Consider the following 21,426-nt stretch of genomic DNA (forward strand, 5'->3'; position numbering starts at 1 on the left):
CCGCTACTGCATCTTCTACAGTCCCAATAGGGTTTATCTACTGTAAAATACATCTATCGGAAGGAGGGGCAAACCCGCAACCCCTCCAATTTCGTTCCAATTTTAAAATGGAGATCGCTGTTGACCGCCGCATCCCCAAAAGTCGCGACTCTATCGCATATCTATCGCACATCTTCTTCTCCTCCCCCCTCTATAAACAGGTGCCCCTCTATAAGCCTCGATTTGTATTGTGGTTCGTATCCTCTATCCTTTTCATCCCATCAATTGGTCTGTTCAACTTTTAAAGATGGCTGTAGGAACTGTTCTGATTACCGGGTAAGTCAAGTTTATTTTGAACCTATTCGTATACCTCTTCGCTCTTTTCGCGCCGCTCCTTTATAATTATTACATCCTAGAACAAAGACAAGTCGTCAATTAAGTTATATGTTTATGCTAATAAACATGCGCAAATAGTGGTACCGGCTACATTGGATCTTTCACCACGCTTGCCTTGCTTGAGCATGGTTATGAAGTCATCATTGTAGACAACCTATACAATTCGTCCGAGGTTGCTCTCGACCGCATCGAGCTCATTTCCGGCAAGAGGCCAACTTTCTACAAAGTTGACCTAACAGAGCAAGATGAGCTCGACAAAGTCTTTGCTGCTCATCCCCAAATCGACAGCGTTATTCACTTTGCCGCGCTCAAGGCAAGCTCGCCAACTCTCCATCGCCTATGCCATGTCGCTGACTTACGAACCAGGCTGTCGGCGAATCTGCCGAGATCCCTCTCGAGTATTACCGCGTAAACGTTGGTGGTACTATCTCCCTCTTGGGTTCCATGAAGAAGCATGATGTTACCAACATAGTGTTTTCCTCCTCAGCAACGGTCTACGGTGACGCGACTCGTTTCGAGAACATGATTCCCATTCCTGAGCACTGCCCTATTGGGCCTACAAACACTTACGGAAGAACCAAGGCTATTGTCGAAAACATAATCGAGGATTTTATCGGTGCGCAGCGCCAGAACTTGAAGAAGGCCGACAAGCCGTTTGAGCAATGGAATGGCGCTAACCTGCGGTACTTCAACCCGTGTGGTGCACACCCTACCGGTATTATGGGTGAGGATCCTCAAGGCGTACCATATAACCTATTGCCGTTGCTGGGCAAAGTTGCGACTGGTGATCGGCCGAAAATTCTAGTCTTCGGAGATGGTAAGCCAGGCTTGGTCCCAAAAATTTGATGATATGGAAGACACTAATAAAAATATTGCGTAGACTATTCATCCCGAGATGGAACTGCCATCCGCGACTACATCCACGTCGTCGATCTTGCAAAGGGTCATTTAGTTGCGTTAAACTATCTTCGTGAACACAAGCCCGGCGTCAAGGCATGGAACCTAGGTTCTGGCAGAGGTAGCACCGTTTTCGAGATCATCAAGGCATTCAGCAAGGTTGTCGGCCGCGACCTGCCATATGAGGTAGTACCACGAAGACAAGGCGATGTGCTAGATCTCACTGCCAACCCGACGCGGGCGAACCAGGAATTGCAGTGGAAGACAGAGCTCACCATGGAGAAGGCATGCGAGGATCTATGGAGATGGGTGTCGAACAACCCGAAGGGATACCGACAGGAGCCTCCAGCCGAACTACTAGCCGGCGTCAAGGGTAAGGCCTCTTGATACGTGAGTAGATAACTACTCCAAGTCGCATTATTGGTGAGAGTTGATTAGCAACTTAATTTGACTGGGCAATGCAATTTGATCCTTGCGCGTTTACCTATAGAATAGACGAGAGCTCCACCTTGATACCGAAACGCGAACCGCCTCCCGTCGACAGGTTAGGTGAATAATGTTAAAGAGTCGAGATAGTGATAGAAGTAAATCTACGTTAGTATTCAGATGAAGATTTTATGAGCGTTGCGCTCGAGCTGAGCCACTAGATGATGATAACATCAAGTTGTCATCGAACATGAATTGTGCACTCCTTTCCATCCAATCAAGGGTAACCCAGCTGTTTTCCGATTTGTCATACATGGTGAATTGTGCCTCGTCGTCTACGATATCCCTGCAGTTTCGTTTATCCAAGACTTCCAACTACAACCCAAGATATTCTGGTTACGTACCTCAACCCGATAGATAGAGTATGCATAGCCACTCTACGCTTTAAGCTACCCGTCTACCAAGACGCTTGTCTAGAAAGACGGTGTCGAATCAGCTGTTAAACCAACGTACTTGTGGTACTCGCTACCACCATGAGAAGGGTGATCAGTTGGGCAACATGAGTATAGTACGCAGCAAACTGCAGATGGTTACCACACGTAGTTACTAATAATTACTTATATTACTGCCTGGACGCGACGGCATCCCACATACTGCAGGTCGGCAGGCCGGTAAGCGAATCAGAGACCGAGGGATGCGTGGCAGTTCACAGCAGCACGAAGTTAGACGAGGTTAAACAAGGTTACTATTAGACGAGGTTAGATGGAGAAATGACGGAAATGTTTTCACAGCCACCATCTGTGGTATCTAAATCTCTACCTAAATCTCTACTTAAATCTCTACTTAATATAATGTACCTATAAGAACCTTGCCTGTAGCTTAGGCTCCACATGTTTCCCGCTCGTAGATCCACCCAAAACTCCCAAAACTCCCAAGACTCTCAAGACCCCTGGATGTGGCTTAAGCTCTTTTCTCTCCTGGACCCTGGCGTGTCTCATAACTTTCGAGGCGTAATGAAACATCTCATGTCTTTTCTTCTCTTTTACTCGTTACTCGTATCTTTTTATTCTTATTCAACATCACATTCGTTCTTATTATCACTCGTTTACCTCGTTCTTGGTAAACAGGAAATAATCAATTATCTGCATTGATTGAAGCATAGCGTTTTATTTTCGTTACTTACCTGGTAATTTTATTATCCGTCAGATCGTTGGCCACAATTTATCAACTGCCTTCATCCTTTTCCTTTAGTCCAAAATATAGCTACCAAAAGGCTATGAGATAGATATCTTCTAAATACCTACCTAAGATATCTTCTAAATTTACTGGGGTACATTTGCATTTATGACCAAGCTCGTAGCTTAATTCAACATTGACATCATCTGGGAGTAGTATTCTCCTATGTCTCCCTAAAAGAAGATTTTACTCGCTTAATGCTACGCGCCTGGTCTCATCTATAGCATGGAGCGCACATATATTCAGGAAAATAAGCAAGCGCGACTTCAAGCACTGGGCGAAGAATGGGGTATAACTAGTCAACCTCCTCCGTCACCCTTGCCGAGGCCTGATCAGCCGCCATCCTACCGGACAGATAACGATGAGTTTATAGCAGAAGAGTTACTTAAGAGACAGCGCATTAGCGAATCTCAAGGTCACCAGCCGAAGGGGAGTATCTCGCGTGCCTTCACAACAAAAAAAAGACATGGGAATACCGAGAAATTTATAGCACCCTCGTGGCTCATATTACGAACCAAGGATCACCAGGCGTTGCCGAATGCCTAATACTCAAGTTAAATCTAGCTGGAGGGAACCTCAACTTGGCGCAGAAGAGTCGAACTAGTTTATTAAGCAGAAGAAAGAGTCTCGATCTAGCCGAACGCAGCCAAGTGCTCCAAATAGCCGTCAAGAATGGCCATTATGAAATGATCGAGGTTCTTTTGCCCTACGCTGATGCTTTAAGCTTAGATACCGCATTGCCAACTGCGATTCGTGGTGGAAACGCGGCGATTGTCGCACTTCTCATAAGATATGGCGCGAGTGTAGCTCAGACTGCCGACGGACAAGATGCATTTCGACAGGTATGCGCCATTGGTGGCCAGCCCGATCTAGTCGCGCTTATTCTGGGATCCGACGGACGGCCGTCATTGTCGTGGATGTCACAATCCATGGTTGAGGCAGCGAGGGTTGGGTGTCTGGGTACAGTAATGCACCTCGGCCAGTCAACAGCAGACGGTAATCACGATGGTGCCGCCGCGTTGAAAGCTGCCGTAGCTCTCGGCCGGAGAGATATCGTCCTCGCTATTGTTCTCGGTAATAAACCACCAGCCCAACCCGGTCTTAACGAGGCGTTTGACCAGCTCATGAGTCACCAAAACATCAATCCCAACGAAAAGATGGCCATGGCGGAGATTTTGTTGTGCGCCGGGGCGGAAGGTGATCTGGTATCGAAAGCCCTGGTACAATCGTGCGCCACTTACTTTCTCGAAATGGTGCATCTCTTGGTCTCTTATGGTGCATCAATCGAATATCAGGATGCGATCGCTGTTCGCAAAGCTGTCTCAAAGGGAAAAGTCGACTTGGTAGAGGTTATGTTAAGTGGGAAATCTAGATTCAGCTCTCATTATGCGTCAGAGTGCGTAGAGCTTTTGCCAAAAAAGTTGAGATTTGAAGAACGTCACTCTCTCCTTAATCTACTACTTCGTAAAGGTGCATCCGGGGCGCCCTTGGATGAGGCGCTAATCGACGCAGTAGAAGCCGGCGACGTCGAGGCGGTTAAAATACTTCTCACGCCGCTGTTTCCCGAAGGTAAAATCGTCGGGGCTAAAGATATTCGGAAAGGTCCGCGAAGCATGGTATTTGAGAGACATGAGATTGCGTCGACAGATCATAAAGGTGCCCTAGCGTTGCAGATCGCTGTGAAGAAAGGGGACGTAGCTATTGCGAACTTGATTCTTTCGAATAAGCCGCCTAATCCTGTTGCTCTCGCTCAGATCTTCCCTAGCGTGCGGAATCTACGCCCCCTTGAGCGGTATCAGACCTCGGAGTTATTTCTAAGAGCTGGACTTACTGGACCGTCGGTTCATTCGGCCCTCGAGAACGCCATAGACGAGCAACCACCGCACCGAGATGAGAAGCTCATCGCCCTTTTCCTTCGTTATAATGCAGATGTAAATTTTAACGAAGGTCACACTATTACGGCAGCTATTTCACAGAAGGATGTCCGACTCTTAGAACGATTGCTCAAAAGCAAGCCCACAATCCAGGTAGCAGCCAAGGCGATTCCTAGGGCTATGGAAGTCGATGAAGGCTCGATACGGTTTCAAATGATCAACATGCTCTTAGCAGCCGGTGCATCACAGGGGGGACCTGAAGTATCGGCAGCTGTCGAGGCAGCGATACAGATTGATCTGCCAGATAAACGACTGCTTAAAACATTACTGCAGCAAGGGAATGCGGATGTTAATGTTAATGAGGGGATAGCTGTAGAGCGTGCCGCGCTACATTCCGATCCGGAAATTCTAGGAATGATTCTATGTTTAGGGCAGCCCAATGCTAGTAGCCTAGAACGGGGTCTAAAGAGTATAGGAAATCTTCCAATGTCCACAGGTAAAACCGAAAAGCTAGATGTGATATTACGCCGAACGCAGTCGAAGGATACGGCCACCAAGCTGCTCTTACAAGAGGTGTTAGCTGTTTTAAAAGTACCTTCGCACGACCAAAATTTCTCTTCAATAAAAGTCCTACTAGCAAACGGTGCCGATATCAATGCTATGAATGCCGAGGCGTTGTGTCGAGCGGTGGCCGCGGCAAACATGCAACTGGTAGAGCTTTTATTCACAGCCACTCCAACCCCTACTTCGATGGCATTTGCTATGCCTCACGCCCTGCGCATTCGTGAATTGATGGATAGACTAACGTTCGCGCAAAAAATCCTAGAAGGCGGTATACCGGCAACTGAAGTGAATAGAGCTCTCGTCTTTGCCGTCAGTACTTATCCAGACGACATACCGCTCATCAATACTCTCTTAGCCCGTGCAGATACTCGAGACGGCCTGGCTTTGATCGAAGCTGTCAAGGGAGAAAAGTAGGACGTCGTAGAGCTGATTCTAGGCAAGAAGACTTTCCCCGTTGAGATTCTCAACACAAGTTTTGCCCAGGCAACGAGAGGCAAAAACAAAAGATCGAGAAGCATGTCGTCTATCAGTTTACTAAAAGCTGGCGCATCGGGAGAAGTAGTATCGGATGCGCTATTAGCAGCCGCTTCCGATGGCGACGTAGAGTTCGGTACCATTTTAGTACAGAATGGGGGCAGCGTAGAACATAAGGACGGCCAGGCCATCATAGAAGCTTGCAAGGCAGGGGCAGTCGACGTCCTCGCAATGCTGCTAGCAGGCGAATCAAGAGTCGCCCAAAAAACGTTGCAGAGAGGATTTCAAGCCGCTACGCAAGTAGGAGACTTGAAGAAGCGAGCAGAGATATTCAAACTGCTCTTGCAAGTGGGAGTCTCTGGAGAAGTAGTCGACGCTCAACTCGTATCAGCTGGGAGGTATGGAGACGACGGGAAAGATCTCGTCCGACTTCTGCTAGTGTACGGGGCGAGTCCTGATTACAATGATGGAGAGGCTGTCGAAAAAGCAGCGAGGAGCGCCTTTTTGGGTAGCTTGGAGATGCTATTAGGCATTGTTGAGGTCGGTGGGCGTCAGAAACGACCATCTTCTCACACTTTGGTCCGCGCGATGGATGCTTGCTGGGACCTAAGCAGAGACACGAGATTTGCCATTATGAATTGGGTTTTCCAAGCAGGAAGGCCGGTTCCCAGCGCTCTTCATTCTTCTCTGAACCGTGCTGTCAATGAGGAAGATCCTGACGAGAGACTTATCGAGCTTCTTGTAAACCACCGTGCCTCTGCTACCGCAGATGGTTGCCAGACTTTAATTGACGCGACTACAACGCTATCTCCATCAGCATTTTCCAAGCTCTTAGATACTCAAATCACTGTCGAGGACACCTCCTTAGTGTTCAGTAGGGCATTTGCGCCCGATCGTGTTTCGTCGTGGTTATCTGGTCGGGGCTACGAGGTTGCCAAATGCCTACTAGAGAAAGGTGCTATCGGCGATGGAGTTGGATCAGCATTTGCCACAGTACTTGGGTTATACATCGAAACACATGCGCAGTTAGCAAACGACTTTGTGGATTTGCTCCTCAAACACGGCGCCGACGTCAACTACAACCACGGAGAGGCGTTGCAGAATGCAGCTGCGCAAGGAGATCCCAATCTTCTTAAAAGACTCCTACGCGAGAATCCCAACCCCCAAGCGCTAACGTTTGCGTTACCTCGCGTATTCGACGCTTCCGCATCTGAAGATGACATATATGATCTTATCACACTATTCGTCGAATACGGTGATGGACAAAACCGGATGGATGTCGCGTTCATCCAAACTGGTTCGGAGCCTATACTCGTCAAAGCTCTAAACCAGTTCCCACGATCTACGAAGATTCTCGGGGCATTACTAGATGCCGGGTTCTATCATGACCAACTGACAACGTGCAGAGTAATGCAGGAGATAGAGGAAGAAGAGACTGTTACTCTGCTCATGTGGGCCCTTATTCAACCTCAGAAGAAAATCAGTAGCGGAGTTATCAATTTACTGATCGAGAGGGGTGCTAAAGTTAATTTTGAAGCTCCCATCTCTCGTGTTACTCCTCTTATGCTAGCCATACAATACCGTCGGCAAGATATTGTGAAGTCTCTACTGCTGGCGGATGCTGAAGTTGACGTGACAGATGCGACAGGGAAATCCCCCTTGTCTATGGCATCTTCTATCGGCGGTGACTTGGCTATCACCATAATGTCTAATTTGCTAGCGGCAGGTGCTTCGAGAAATGATGGCTCACTTCACAATGCAGCACGAGAGCTTAACCTGCAAGCCATGCAAGTATTGGTCGAATATAGACATGACCCTGACTTTCCCAGCCCTCTGCATGGTGGACGGAGTGCACTTGGAGAGCTATGCCTACACGCCGCTGACTTCAGCGAGATGACGCCTCGCCGAGAAAAAGCGATGGAAAAGGCGATAAATTTCCTCCTCCAGAGCGAATCCGATATCACGCTACAATCTGATGGGAAATCCGTCCTCCTTTTAGCTCTCGAATCAACTGACCCCTTGACCACAACGAAAATCCTGCTACGGGCCGACATGTGGAGATACATTAATAAACCATTCAACTACTTTAATGATGGCAAATTCACCTACTCTCACCCTATGTATGTTCAGCGCGTGTTACCAGATTCGGATCACAAGTCACAGCTCTTAGCACTGCTAAAAGCAAACCGGGGGACTGATGTATACTATTCCAACTCCGGTCCGCAGCCTGACGATGCTATCGGCATGCCGACTAATATCCAACTCGAAGAACAGGAACGTAAGGCGCGATTAGTCCGTCTTCAAAAGGAAAACGAGGATCACACGCTCGCGATTCAGCGGAATAAAGAGTTAGCGGCAGTGCAAGCGCAAATCTGGGCTAACCAAGCAGAGCTAGAAGAGGTGCGCAAAAAACGGGCGCACAGCGCAGACCTATCAGCTATACAGGACCGCGCGCGCGTCGAAGAAGAACTATTCAACAGCACAATGCGACAGCAACGCGCACGCCACGTAGCCGAGGTCAAGCATCAAGAGGCACTGACACACGCCGGGTTAACACGGGCGCAGGCTCTCGCCGACGCGGAGCTTGCCGTTGAAGCACAGAAGCAAAGCCGTATGCTCCAGTGGGAGCGTGACGTGGGCAGCGAACGCGTTGGCAACGCAAACCAGCTAAGCAGCATAAGACTCCGGGAGAGGGAGGAATTAGAGCGCCTAGACCAGGTAGCAGATGCAAGACTCAAGAATAGAATACAGGAGCAACGGAAATTAGTTGATAGCCAGAGTACATTAGCTGCGAATATAGCAGGCGCAGGACCCAGAGCGCAGAGGCAGATTGGGTATGTGAGTGGTGAGTTAGATTAATAGGGACATAACCTAATATAGGTATATCCATGGACTGGCTTAGATACCTTTGAGGAGGTTGTAGCAAATCATGCAGTTTTTGGCATCGACGGCGTAAGGATTATTCGATTAGAAATTAGAAACCCGAGTTTTTATATACTTGGAATATTAATAGTAGCTGAAGATAATGGATAATGCTACGGATGAAGTTTATGAAGTTTATAAGTTCCCAAGATGTTGGGAATTCCATCCCGTTAAGCCTTAAGCCTCGGACTTCCGACTAAGACCGAGTAGAATCCGACGCCATTAACTTTATAACCTAACCGGGTAGCATCTTATAAAGCCGTTACACACTCGGAGTATCAATATGCGAGTTGTGTGACTCCGAAATCTCGCAAACGAGTCTAGGTTAGATATGTTGATATTATTTCCTTTCTCCCATTTACAAGTTTCCCACCTTCGTTTCGCAAAATACTTACCTTAACATATTTTTCTTTTCTTCCTTAACTATTCGATCTCTACTTAGCTTCCTAGACTACATTTGCATTCGGATGGGGAAAAAAAGGTTGATCATTTAGTATACCCGTGCAAATAAAATAACCACCCCCAGAACATATCCTTTAGACGCCTTCCCTTAACTTAAAATTCACCCGCCGCAATTAAGCTACCATGCCACTTTCTACATCCGTGCTGCTCCGCGGCATATTCCGGCAGCGCCTAGAGCACCTGCGCGTCGGACGTCTACCACGCTCAACGCCCCGGCGCTTCCAGTCCAGCACTCCCGGTCCGAAGCCCGGCAACGGAGGCGAGGCCGCGAAACAAAAACCGCCAACCGGGGATCCGATCCCGGTGGGTAGCACACCAGTTCCTCCCGTACCCCTGTGGCAGAGACTCGGCCCCCTGACACGCGCCGGCGAAGCTTACGGTCGTGCTCAGCGGAAAAGACCCTGGGCTACGCAGATCGTCTCCGCGCTTGTTATTTATCTGGCTGCCGATGTTAGTGCGCAGCGTATAGGTGGCAAGGACTACGTGCCGGAACGTAGTGCTAGGAATATGGCTATTGGCGGCGTAGCTGCTGTGCCGACCTTTCTGTGGTGAGTCGTATTCATTTTTCTTATCCTCCCCTTTCGGTTGGTCGTGGATCTAGATCGTTATTACCCTATGTCTCGAGGTATATATTGAACAGTGGGCAATACATGTGCATCATCGGTGCCTTCCTGGGTACCTAATACGTGATATAACGAAGCCAAACATCAGAACTAACGCAGTTGTCTAGGTTCGTCTGGCTTTCCCGCCACTTCAACTACCCATCCCACATCCTCTCGCTCGGCGTCAAGATCGTCGTCAACCAGCTCGTCTTCACGCCCACCTTCAACAGCTACTTCTTCGGCGCCCAGGCGCTGCTATCCGGGGACTCTATCGCCGAGACCTGGGATCGGATCCGCCGCACCGTCCCTGTCAGCTGGGTCAACGCCTGGAAGCTGTGGCCTGCCGTTACCGCCTTCACCTTCACGTTCGTCCCCGTCGAGTACCGCAGCGTCGTTTCGGGCGTCGTTGCCGTCGGCTGGCAGACTTACCTGAGCTACTTGAACCGCCAGGCGGAGATCGAGGAGGAATTGGCTCATGCAAGGATGGTGGCTGCTTTGCCGGCTGTTGAGGCGACGTCTGCGTCCTTGCAGCTTGATGCCCGGAAACCCCGGATTACTGCGTGAATTCAAGCTTCGTTTCTTTGTGGATTTCCTATGGAATTACGGGGTTAGGGGGGAGATAGACTAGACTTGTGGTTGGCGTTGGAGCGTGCACGGCCTAATATTAACAAAATAGTTGGTAGTAAGTGCGGGGGTGAATTGGCATTCATGTTAATCGGTTAATAGAAGCTTCCTTGATATTGGCATATCTTCTTTTCGTTACTAGATTTGCTGTTAGAGGGTGTTATGATAGTCTGGTGGTCTGGTAGGGCTAGGATTATCAAGGTCGGTTATAAAATGTCTATATTAAAAACTAAGAGAGGAGGGCAGGAGGAGGGGGGGCTACTACGAATTATTTGATCAAGCTAGTATCTCGAACTCACGTTGTAGATTTACTATAATTAGGTACCTTATAGATGTGCATAATATATCTCTCTTTAGGTCATAAGTATCTTCTAAGAAACATTGGCAGGAGCTAGAATTTCTGGCGTATCTTCAATTCTAATATGTAAAACTAACATTAACCATCCATGATATAATAAGTATAATTCTTCGTCCAGATAATTCAAACGACAAGTGTTTCTAATGTTTAATTTAATATTGATCAAGGATATCTCTTCTAAATGTTCTTATATACTAAAATGAATTTAATTATTTATAATTTTTAAATTTTTTTATATTCATACCAACCTAACGGCGGCGCCTTTCTTGTGGCCGTTGGCGGTGGTGCAGCGGTTTTCCCTGTTCCCGGGCTTTCTCGTCGTTTCCCTGACGCCTGGATAATGCAGTGTCTGATTCGTTATCGTGATCTTCTCCATTTTCCTTGATATTATTATTATTAGCATTCTCATCCTTATCTTCCGGTCCTCGCTGTCTCGTCCCTAACATCCTGCGCTGTTTTAGCTCGAGCGGCGTTTCCTTCAGCCCGAACTTTGTCATGGCCCAGGACCACCAGCCTCTCTCGGGCGGTATCCATTGTCCGATATCCATGGTATAGTGTTTTTGGTCCTCTGGTAAGTTAAACCAGACTAGCTCCCTGGTGTTATGAATGCGCCCTTCTATGACAAAGTCTCCGATGTCACTGGGGATTTCGAGCGCCTCTGCGATAAGTATAGGTTGGTAGGCTGGGATGAGGAGATGCAGGCGCACCGGCCGGGGCGGTTTCCCGTGTTTTTGAGAACGCGCATTCTTCTTTTCTATATACCTCCGTGTGGCGAGCATAAAGACAAAGACCGTGTCGATCTGGTTCGTGTAGCCGCAGAACCGGGGATCAAGCGGACTGGATTCAATAAGATGGAAGAACTTGGGGTACCAATCATTGTCTGGGTGGAAGACATAGAACCAGTGTTCGACCTCGGGATCCTGAGAGGTCTGGGCCAATCGCTCACGGATCATGTAATAAACCAATTCGGGAAACTCTCTCTGAGCCATGAGGGCAGTTTGCGCTGCAAGGGTATCTGAGATGTCCTTGAGCCTAGTGGCGATGAGGTTGAGCGCCTGGACTCCCTGGTAGGTCAAGATCATATTAGACCCGATACCAACAGTAGTTGCGATAGTGCTGAAATAGCCAAAGAGCTTCAGACTGTCGCAAACTGACCGGCCCATCACCTGAATCGAAGGGACGAACTGATGTGCGGCTCCGACCAATTCTGTGGCCTTAGGGACTAATTCATTTATATGGCCGGCTGTCTCATGTGCCTTCTTAATCGTATTCCCTAATTGCATAATGCTGTACCCTGCTTGTATAGTCTTTACAACCGGATTAGCCTTGACTGCTGCCCCGGCGGCCGCTCCGAGAGTTCTTGTAATAGTCTCGCGGATGACCCTTTTCTTCGTCTTGTTTCCGGGAATCCATGATGTGAGATCGGATGGCATAATGATATAATAATATGATATTGTTGTTGTTCTAAATGATAGTGACCAAAAAGGGTAACTTGTAGCAAGGGCCACAGAGTGGGGGGCGGAGGCGGAGGCGGGAGTGCTTTTAACTAGAACTTGAGAGAGCTAAAGTACGAGAATGGTAAGGCATCTATGAAACGTATATTATTCTGCTTAGTCCTCCTCTATTGACGTGGCAGTTTAGCTGGCCATTAAACCCTGGATCTCATTTGAAACTACCATTTTAGACGGTGTTAATCCTGCAAATGTTGATTGGGCTGATAGGCAGCTTGCGGTGAGAGGTTAGTTTTGGAAGGCTTGAAAACCAATGAAATCCATGGATATTGGTTAAGGGGTAAAGGAATAGTTCCCGCTTGGTGGAGTTCGGATATACGTATATCCGTATTCTTTGGATAGATACCTCAAGTAGAACGTGAGGGTTGACATCATTACCTGTTATTGATACCTGTTAGTTATACGGTTCTTGAAACTTAAGTCTTCATATCAACATTATACAGATACCTAACCTAAGGTAATACAAATCTACTTTGTATCTTGATGCTTATTGGTACAACAACGCAGAGAGAGGTGTGTGATCGACAGATCGTGCACGGATATTAAAAAGAACAAAAGAGCACATGTCAATTATGTTCACATGATCTTAGTATTGCAACATTCTTAACCTAGATTGCTGAAAATGTATCGGCTTCGGTCTATTTTCACTTAATATATCAAGCTGTTAAATAGATATTTCTAAAATTAACTATATTTGGATATCTAACTTAGAACCTAGATAGGTAGGTACCTTATATGGGTAACTTAAACACACTGTTTCTGGGGCATCAGTACTTGATATGACGGACGTCGAAGAGAATACACTTACCTGAGAGTAGTATTCGTTCTGATACTGGCAAGTATACGGTGCCGCGCACTGGAAGCTTCCGGTCCACTGTAGTCCGCCGCATTGAGCAAACTTCGATTGTGCCTTAGGTGATGCCAAGGCGAGTATCTTTTCTGAGGCGTGTTCGGCAACAATGACGATGTAAGAGGTGGGGTTGGTAGTTATATGACCTGGAAAGATGCTAGCATCGACGACGAACAAGTTGTCGGTACCATAAACCCTCGTATTGAGGTCAACTACAGCCGAGCCACTGTTTGTTCGACCGTCGTCTGTTCCGAGCTTGCTGGTTCCTAGGAATTATTAGTCGTTATATCGCGTGCTAATACGATGCTAGCCAACTTACCAATCCAGTGGTTTGATCTTCGGTTGGTGTATGAAACGAGCATCTATAATTATCAGCTTTGTTTTCTTATCGCGTGATATATAGCGCGACTAACATCATTGACAAAGTCTTCGACAGTGGTGTTCGATGGTGGGTAGGTCCACGTGAGGCCCTCGACATTTGCTAGAGCCGCCTGAAGGTTCTTGATACCCTGAATAACAGCCTGGACATCGTTCTTATCCTGTAAGTAAGGGAGCGTCGAGACTACAGTGGTTAACGCCTTCGTAATAGTCATTCGGCCCCTTGACTTTGCACCTCGTCCAAGGTACTGACTCATAGTCATGGCATCTACTCCTATTAACGAGTGCGAACCTCAGGGTATGGGGATAACCTACATCCATTCGGCGTTCCAGCACTCCCTTCGACCCTGGCGGTCCACTGGAGCTGTCGAACCACACCATCGTCACCCTTGATTTCATCCCAGAACCTACACAGGGTTAGAATATTGGTGGACTTAAGATTTAGCTACTTACATTGGGCCAATATTTGGCGCTGCTTGAGCTAGAATACCCGATCGAGAATCTGTGATTAGAGGTTAGCTGCGGCCTTATCATATGATACAAGAACTAAACATAGCTAACCTAGATATAGACTCTTGTCGGCGACATTAGGGTTGTCCCAAGCTTCGTAGAAGTCGTAAAACACGACGTTGGGATGCGTGATAACAGTATCAGTCTAAGTAAATGTAAGCATATTTAGAGGTACGACCGTTTGGAGGGTATCAAACATTTGTGTGGTCTTCCAGATTATAACCGACAGGCAGATTGATCCAAGAGCTATTAGAAATCATGGTTGGACCATCGATCGACGATTGGACAACAGATAGCTGATCCGACGGCCCAATCCCACCTTCTCCAGTTAGTATATAGAGCATAGGAGGGCTTCTGAGATTGAAGTAACTTACTTCGTAAACAGGATCTTGGCGGACCCAAATGTTCCCGCAGACAAGATGACGCGGCCGGTAACTGAAGTAACATTGACAACACCGGTGTATCCTCCGTTTATGAACGGCTCGACTTCAATGCCGGTAACATGGCCACCAGATCTAACAACTCTCTTTACTGCCGTGCCCATCCATAAATGGAAATTCTTGCGCTTGCTGGCAGAGACCAAGTAAGTTGCCATAGGCCCGCCACGTTCGCCACCAGAAAACATGAACGGTGAATGAGAGAATGTGTGATTCTTCTTGTTTGGCGCGTCGTTAGCAGTAACTTCTGACCATCCACCGGCTTTTAAACCGCTAGATAGAACTTCAAAGCCTTGCTGATAGTATCTCTTTCCATCCATCGAAGGATGGTCAGTACCAGGAATGCGAGAGAATACCCTCTTTGTGCAGCAGCCATATCCGACGATTTCCATTCTTTAGGAAAGTTATAATCCCAGTCTAAAGTATACGGCTAAGTTTCACCATCAGTATCGCCGTATTTGTGAATGCATCATATGACATACCTTCCACCATAAACCAGCATTAACAGCGGTGCCTCCACCCAGCACACAGCCAGCCATCTGATCTGTATCAGTACAGGCAATGCCTGCGGAGTTGACCCATATCTCGTTGCACAGACCGGGGACATCAAATCGAGTCAAGTTAGTGCCATCTAACCATTCCGGCTTGAGCGAGCCGCCCCATCGTCCTGAAGAAGGTGGTCCCTTTTCAATAAGCAATACACTCTTTCCAGCCTCGCTCAACTTATCTGCCAAAGGAATCCCACCAGCACCGGCACCAACAACAATGTAGTCATAAGTGCCGGTCGGGACCGGGATGCCAGTAGCAGTAGGAATTGACGTAGTAGTGGATGTGGTGGTCGTGGGTGTTGCTCCTCCGCAGCTTCCGGTAACTGTAGCGGTAGCTTGGGCAGCCCATTCTGAATACGATGGGTTTGCTGCGTTTTCGTCTAGAGTGGCGCCCCAGATGCTTTGACCGTTGCTGTGGAAGTTAATAGTAATATCCGCTGGGCAGGCCGGGTTCCCCGGAGATTTAAGTGAGCTAGCCCATCCTAGTATTAAGGAGCCGGCACTAGTCGACGCGGAACCTGATGCACCGTCTTGGTCCCATACTAAACAGTTTTGACATCTGAAGATTAGAGTATAGTGGTCCTTATCGATGGTAGACGAGATTTGAGTTAACTTGGCATTGCCTGTATATACGTCCGGGCTAGTATATCCACTGACGAAGCGGAGCGAAGTTAAGATTTCATCTTCGTATGGCCAAGCCATGAGAAGCAGGCTATTTGTCATCGGTCCCCCGAAAGACAAACCGCACCATCCGTTCGTGGTTGTGCCGTTGGAGCCGCATTTCTATTATAGGGATTAGTGTTCTGATAGATTAGATTTAAACTTGTTATACTGACTAGGTATCCTATGAACTCAGTAGCATCAACAGTCAAGGCATTCTCTGGTAGTGCAACACCAAAGGTGAGACCACCCCAGGCCGATACACCACCAGAACCGTCGGCCTTATCCGGTACGGTCCATGTGTCGAATGCGATGCCGGTTTTGCTGTCCTTGTACAGGGTTGGTGCGCTCGCTTGACCGAGACATTTCTGGACATCTACGCCGTGTTAGTAAGACCACTGTCAGCGTATACATAGAAAGCGTGGCGCACTTAAGCTGACTGCTAGAAGCAGTGATGCAAAAAGACCGAAACGACCCATAATGCTATCAGCGTATTACGCTAAGTATTCGCCTGATGGGAACCGGAGAACTCAACATTGTGAAAAACGAATCTAAAGGACTCTTATATATATACTAATAGATTATGAGGCTGATGAGTACAAGTGGGCTGACGGGAACTCATTCCGAACGAGATCTGACTATACACACTAGTAGATATATACATGGTCGAATATGACCCAGATAATAGGAGGAAAATTATCGATCCCATTTCACGAACATGACCAACGGACATTCATAGGGAATATTGGCCTAGGGAACCGATCAACCGCGAAGCGCAAAAGTAAAGTGGGGCGCGCGTAGGAGAACCTGGAAGCTGGGCGCGGCTCCGATTCCCAGGACCAGACATCACAGTTCTTTATGAGAGGTTCTGGACCTTTGATGCAATCCCGCGGCGTAACAGCGGGCGCTCTACCCCGTTCTACCCTGCTCTTACTTACTTTACCTCACCCTACTTCTCTGCATGCTGACAAAAGGACAAGGGAGCATCTCCGTTTGGACAAAGCCTAGTCACAAGTGACAAGAACTATTCCCCTCGCGGCCTCAGGAATAACCAGCAGTATTCGAGGTAGTATGGCTGGAGGAACATGGTCGTGAATGTTAGACCGAGGACGTCTTGGCCTCGAGCGACTTGCCTCTTCTGTCAACGGAGTGTTGTAAAACGGAGGGACGCTTTTCTGCTTTACGGGCCGAAATTAGCGACTATAGTTGTGTAGCTGGAAAGCTGGAAAGCTGGAAAACTGGAAAACTGGCGAGCATGTTTCCCTTTTCTATCCCCCAGCTGTTCCCCGCCAAAAAAAAACCCTCTGGAATCCACATCGTGAAAAACGCCATTCGGAGTTGGGGAATTAGTAATGTTACCTTGATTTTGTTTATGGGCAGGTCTAGACTTACAACTATATACATATGTACATTAGGTAGTTATATAGTTACACAAAGAATTCATACCTTAGCCACAACTTATACATAAGCCACCCGCTAGCTTTCTTTTAAGCCACATTGAGATAGGTACCTTCGGTGGGTACCTCCAAGGTTCAGTTCAAATCGCCGCATCTTCCAAAACCCTCTAACTTCATCTTTTATGAGTTAGTTACCTGTACTTAACTCGATGTTGAACCCGTAATATCATTCCTTTCTATATTCTTGTCAAATGGTTTTCTCTAGAATTATGAACCGGAAGTATTCAACTTTAATAGATATAAGGCCTCATTACCTCTCAACATGACTACGCCGCATTATCCCCTCAACGGTATTGACTTGGACTTTACCAAATATGAGCATAAGTCTATATCTAGTCGCGACGTCATAGTCAATCGGATTATGCAGGACTATATGTTGCCAGAGAGAGTGAAAGCAGCAGTCTACAACAAGACGAATCGAGATGGCAAATTCCATACAGTCAAACGTCGCGATCGAGAACTCGGCCTTGACATGTATCTTCTGCATAGGATGCTTAAAACTGGTAGCAACCAGTCCTCCATAGGAGCAGAACTACACCCCCTCTACTTACTCTTTAATGGCGTATCCTTTGACGCTCTAAATTACTACCCGTTACCCGAACCTGGGGCTACTATTGGCATGGTTATATTGGGGCTTATAGAACAGTATTATCTCGAGTCCGAACCTTCTATGCGTGTTTGGCTTGGCCATCTCTATCGTTCTCATCCAGACTTAGCGGCCAAATATAAGTCCGGTTGGACGAAAGATATGAGGGGACACGTCAAAAGTTACGGGCCATTTTCAAAAACACATTACCGTTATTCTTTGTTTTCCGGCGGCCACCACATAAGAATCAACCCCTCTTCTAATGTGGAATTTTCTATCGATCCTCAGTTTTTAGCACGCGGCGGCTCGGTATTTTAAACCGTCGGCTTTCCCTTAACCCATCACGAGCATGCAGTTACTCTAAAAGTCCGACCAAATCTTTCATGCCGTCAATACATTATGTGTGTGTCGAGGAAAGCCTGAACGGTCTAGCAGTCTACCCCCACCTGATTCGTGGAAGAGGGTAGCTTTAAGTACCAACCTCGAAGATGGATGGATCATCTACTTCCCTCGACGCCCTCTATCTGAACTTGATAAACTATCACGCCGTAGAAGCTTAAGCCGAACTCACATCCGAGCAATGTTCACTAATAAACCCAAAGTATTTGAGAAGAAGTCTACGCAGAAAAGGGCCCGGGGGCAGATTAGGAATCCGTGTGCTAACTGTTACCAGCATAGTAGTCATCGCTCTTCGGCCTGCCCTTAGCATGTGGTTATTGCAACTCGTCGTTCCACAAGGCATATGCTTGCCCAATCAAGGCGAGCAACCGGTGTAAATGCATGCCCTTCCCCCAATACCACACAGCTTTCGAGTGTCAAGTTAATTGCAGCCGAAAGTGCGGATGTCCAAGTCTCCCAGGCTCAAGCCATCACAAGAACGCCATGCTTTGCTCCTATCGTTGCTGTATGTGCGGTGCCAAGGGCCACTCGGGAAGAAAATGCTCCTTGAAGAAATGTCCGTGCGGAGGGGATCATCTCACTCAAGACTGCCGATGGAAAGTTGAGTGTCCCGCCAAAGATTGCAATTTCTACCTATGTCAACTTCATTGCAGAGAATGTGGAAAAAAGAAGAATAAAACTTCTAAAGAACACTTTGTTGGCAGAACCTGTCAAGACTGCTTGAGGAATGGTAAGCCAGTCTTGGAAAAGGTCGCATCAAAGTAATAAATTTGGCTCGACAAACTTTGCGACTACACCTCAAACCCTCAGATGGTCCGGAATGATTATCCGCTGGCGGTAGTTGATATCGTAAGGGTAAGCGAAGTGACTATGCTTGTACTCAACCTACTAGTACATACTTAAGCACAAGCGAATATAAGTCTTCTAGAGGCATATCAGTATTAGAATAATTAGAATAATCTGCACAGTAAAATAATAAAAATGCCAGGTAATATATGCTCGCATTGGTGCAAGAGTATTATAACCAAGACTAGAATAAATCCTATAGCATTGCGTTGTTCAAGAAGTCTATACTTTTAAGTATATAAACATAACTTAAGCGTATACTCCATTATGTATTGCTCATGTTACGAATATAGGTAAAAATCGGCTTCGAGGACCGGGAAAGTTAAGTGTCGTGGAGCGGCCCGGCCCGCAGCTAATATGTCCGACCCGGCCAAGTGGGACAAACGATCTGACTGAATTGCATTCATGACGCCTCTTCGACGTCATAGAGGGACAAGGTTACCAAAATCTCGAAGAAGATTGAAATAACTACAATTAAAGATTTTATACATACCGAGGTCTCCTTGAAAATATTTTGGAATTGGTTAGGTTAAGTCTTTACACTAAGAGACTAACGGTGTGATGATCAGTTGAGGCGTCTTAAGTTAAAGACTAGAATCATCTTACTACTTCTTTTTATCTCCTAGCACCTATCATATCTTTACATGTTCGTAGTTATTTCATCCAACTACAAATCTTTGAGACTCGTACCTTCGCAGCATCTACATACTAAGCCAACAACACCAAGCAAAATAAGACCATGGCTCCACTCCCAGGGGGTTGTTACTGCGGTCTAATAAAATACACCATCACGCTCGAGGACCCGGAGTTACAAGCACGCACGAGCATCTGCCACTGCGGTAACTGCAAGAAGTTCACGGGCGGCGAGCACGGTATCACAACTAAGATCCCTAAGTCGGCATTTAAGATCACCCAAGGGGGGATCATGTAAAAATACACGAAGCGGATAACGGGAGCGGCGTGTTGCTACATCGCGAGTTCTGCGATACGTGTGGCGGGCCGCTTTTAGAATACGGTGTATGCATTTCTCTTCGATTGTGTTTAATGAGCTCGGAAGGCTACTAACTAGAGCTTCTCGCCCTTATCATTTTGACTTGACTACCTACCTACATATTGTTAAATAATCTTTTTGCGGCTGTTCCTTGGACGTTATATGATGAGGACTCTTCGCAGGGAAACGCGGGCGATAATATATACGTCTTCTACGGTACGATGGAGGACCACGCCCGCGGCCAGGTCGAGCCCAAGGGCGAGTTCTTCTGCAAGCTGCGGGATCCGTGGATGCCGAGCGTCGAAGGTTAGTTAGGACATGTCCTGGGTCTTTTTCGTTGCTATGACTATGGTGACATGGATTACTTACCTGATGTCTTAGGGGTATTCCAAAAGCAGGAGATCAAGCAGTAATAACAGAATACCGCTGGTCCCAGTAGGACTGGGCAGTAATGTACTATTTGGGTGGGTAGGCTCTATTGTAGTATGATGGACTAAGTTCATGTGAAAAACGTGGATATGAGAGAAAAGGGGTTAGGGGGTTAGGGACGTACAAGTCAAAACTATAAATGTGGAAAGATAATAGTATGTAATAGGTAGCTATTTAGGTATGTATACTAACAAAATCATCTGGTATATCAAGTTCTTTAATGATGGTTCATTCCGCCACAGACGCTGTAACGCATCAATCGAGCGATACAGGCAGTTCGTTGGGGGATCGGTAAACTACAAGACCCCCTTCTCCTACTTCTGGCTCTAGATAGCCTGTATGTCGGTACATTTCTACCGAATCGGCACGTCTTCTGCCATGACGCCTCGGCTGATGGTTCCTAGAGTAGTGGTTCTTAGAGTGATGACCCCTAGAGCGATGGCCCCTAGAGCGATGATGCCCGGGGTGATGGTGATGCATTGAGTGGCGATGCCCTGAGTGATGATGTCCTGAACTATGATGTCCCGAGCGGTGGTGATCCGAGCGACTACCAGAGTGGTAGTATCCCGGTTGTCTGCGACTAGGTTGGCCAAAGCAGTTACCCATCTTACCTTCGTTGTTGGGATAGTATTTGATAGCAGATATAAGGTATGACGCTTGATCTCGGCTGAGATGACCACAACTGTATTTCAGTCCTTTAATTAACATAGGAATAAATGCAGTAAGATGAAATCTCTTCGAGGAAAACGGTCGTAGGGGTTAGGATTATATAGGTAAGATGTTCACAACTTGACAATTATGTAGGGTGTTTTCGCGTAGGGAACTCGTGTTCTGACTCGGACACCTGACAAGGAAATGACTAGTAGAATACGTACGTTAAGGGGGCTAAAATGACAGAGGCTGTGACTGAAGAAATGGTACATCATGAAACTGTGATCTAGTGAGTTTCAATAGCATATCATAGGAGGAACCCAAGGTTGAAGGGCTAAAAGTTAGATTAGATACATTAA

The 21,426-nt window shown here is 47.1% G+C and overlaps 5 protein-coding genes across 6 annotated transcripts; 3 read left to right on the forward strand and 2 right to left on the reverse strand.

Moving 5' to 3' along the window:
- Positions 1-286: 286 nt before the first annotated feature.
- Positions 287-5,786, forward strand: GL218_09558 (Bifunctional protein gal10; the record flags this gene model as incomplete). Of its 2 annotated transcripts, XM_033586391.1 has the most annotated exons (5): positions 287-315; positions 454-688; positions 742-1,192; positions 1,256-1,645; positions 3,664-5,786. In XM_033586391.1, 5 exons carry the CDS (start codon positions 287-289, stop codon positions 5,784-5,786), a joined length of 3,228 nt encoding a protein of 1,075 aa, XP_033435070.1. The 2 variants fall into 2 exon arrangements, with proteins under 2 accessions (XP_033435070.1, XP_033435069.1); XM_033586392.1 differs by lacking the exon at positions 3,664-5,786 and having other exon boundaries at positions 1,256-1,659.
- Positions 5,787-5,888: 102 nt separating this feature from the next.
- On the forward strand, positions 5,889-8,705 carry GL218_09559 (uncharacterized protein; the record flags this gene model as incomplete). Its single annotated transcript, XM_033586393.1, has 1 exon — positions 5,889-8,705. The coding sequence occupies one exon, from the start codon at positions 5,889-5,891 to the stop codon at positions 8,703-8,705; it is 2,817 nt and encodes a 938-aa protein (XP_033435068.1).
- Positions 8,706-9,353: 648 nt separating this feature from the next.
- GL218_09560 (PXMP2/4 family protein 1) lies at positions 9,354-10,396 on the forward strand (the record flags this gene model as incomplete). Its single annotated transcript, XM_033586394.1, has 2 exons — positions 9,354-9,778; positions 9,961-10,396. 2 exons carry the CDS (start codon positions 9,354-9,356, stop codon positions 10,394-10,396), a joined length of 861 nt encoding a protein of 286 aa, XP_033435066.1.
- Positions 10,397-11,062: 666 nt separating this feature from the next.
- On the reverse strand, positions 11,063-12,247 carry GL218_09561 (uncharacterized protein; the record flags this gene model as incomplete). Its single annotated transcript, XM_033586395.1, has 1 exon — positions 11,063-12,247. The coding sequence occupies one exon, from the start codon at positions 12,245-12,247 to the stop codon at positions 11,063-11,065; it is 1,185 nt and encodes a 394-aa protein (XP_033435067.1).
- Positions 12,248-13,069: 822 nt separating this feature from the next.
- On the reverse strand, positions 13,070-16,187 carry GL218_09562 (Cellobiose dehydrogenase; the record flags this gene model as incomplete). Its single annotated transcript, XM_033586396.1, has 10 exons — positions 13,070-13,078; positions 13,134-13,441; positions 13,495-13,537; positions 13,589-13,821; positions 13,869-13,960; positions 14,007-14,055; positions 14,115-14,208; positions 14,983-15,831; positions 15,885-16,084; positions 16,139-16,187. The coding sequence occupies 10 exons, from the start codon at positions 16,185-16,187 to the stop codon at positions 13,070-13,072; spliced, it is 1,926 nt and encodes a 641-aa protein (XP_033435071.1).
- Positions 16,188-21,426: the final 5,239 nt, after the last annotated feature.

Source organism: Daldinia childiae, assembly GCF_008694065.1.
Source record: "Daldinia childiae strain JS-1345 chromosome Unknown Scaffold40, whole genome shotgun sequence".
Taxonomy (NCBI): domain Eukaryota; kingdom Fungi; phylum Ascomycota; class Sordariomycetes; order Xylariales; family Hypoxylaceae; genus Daldinia; species Daldinia childiae.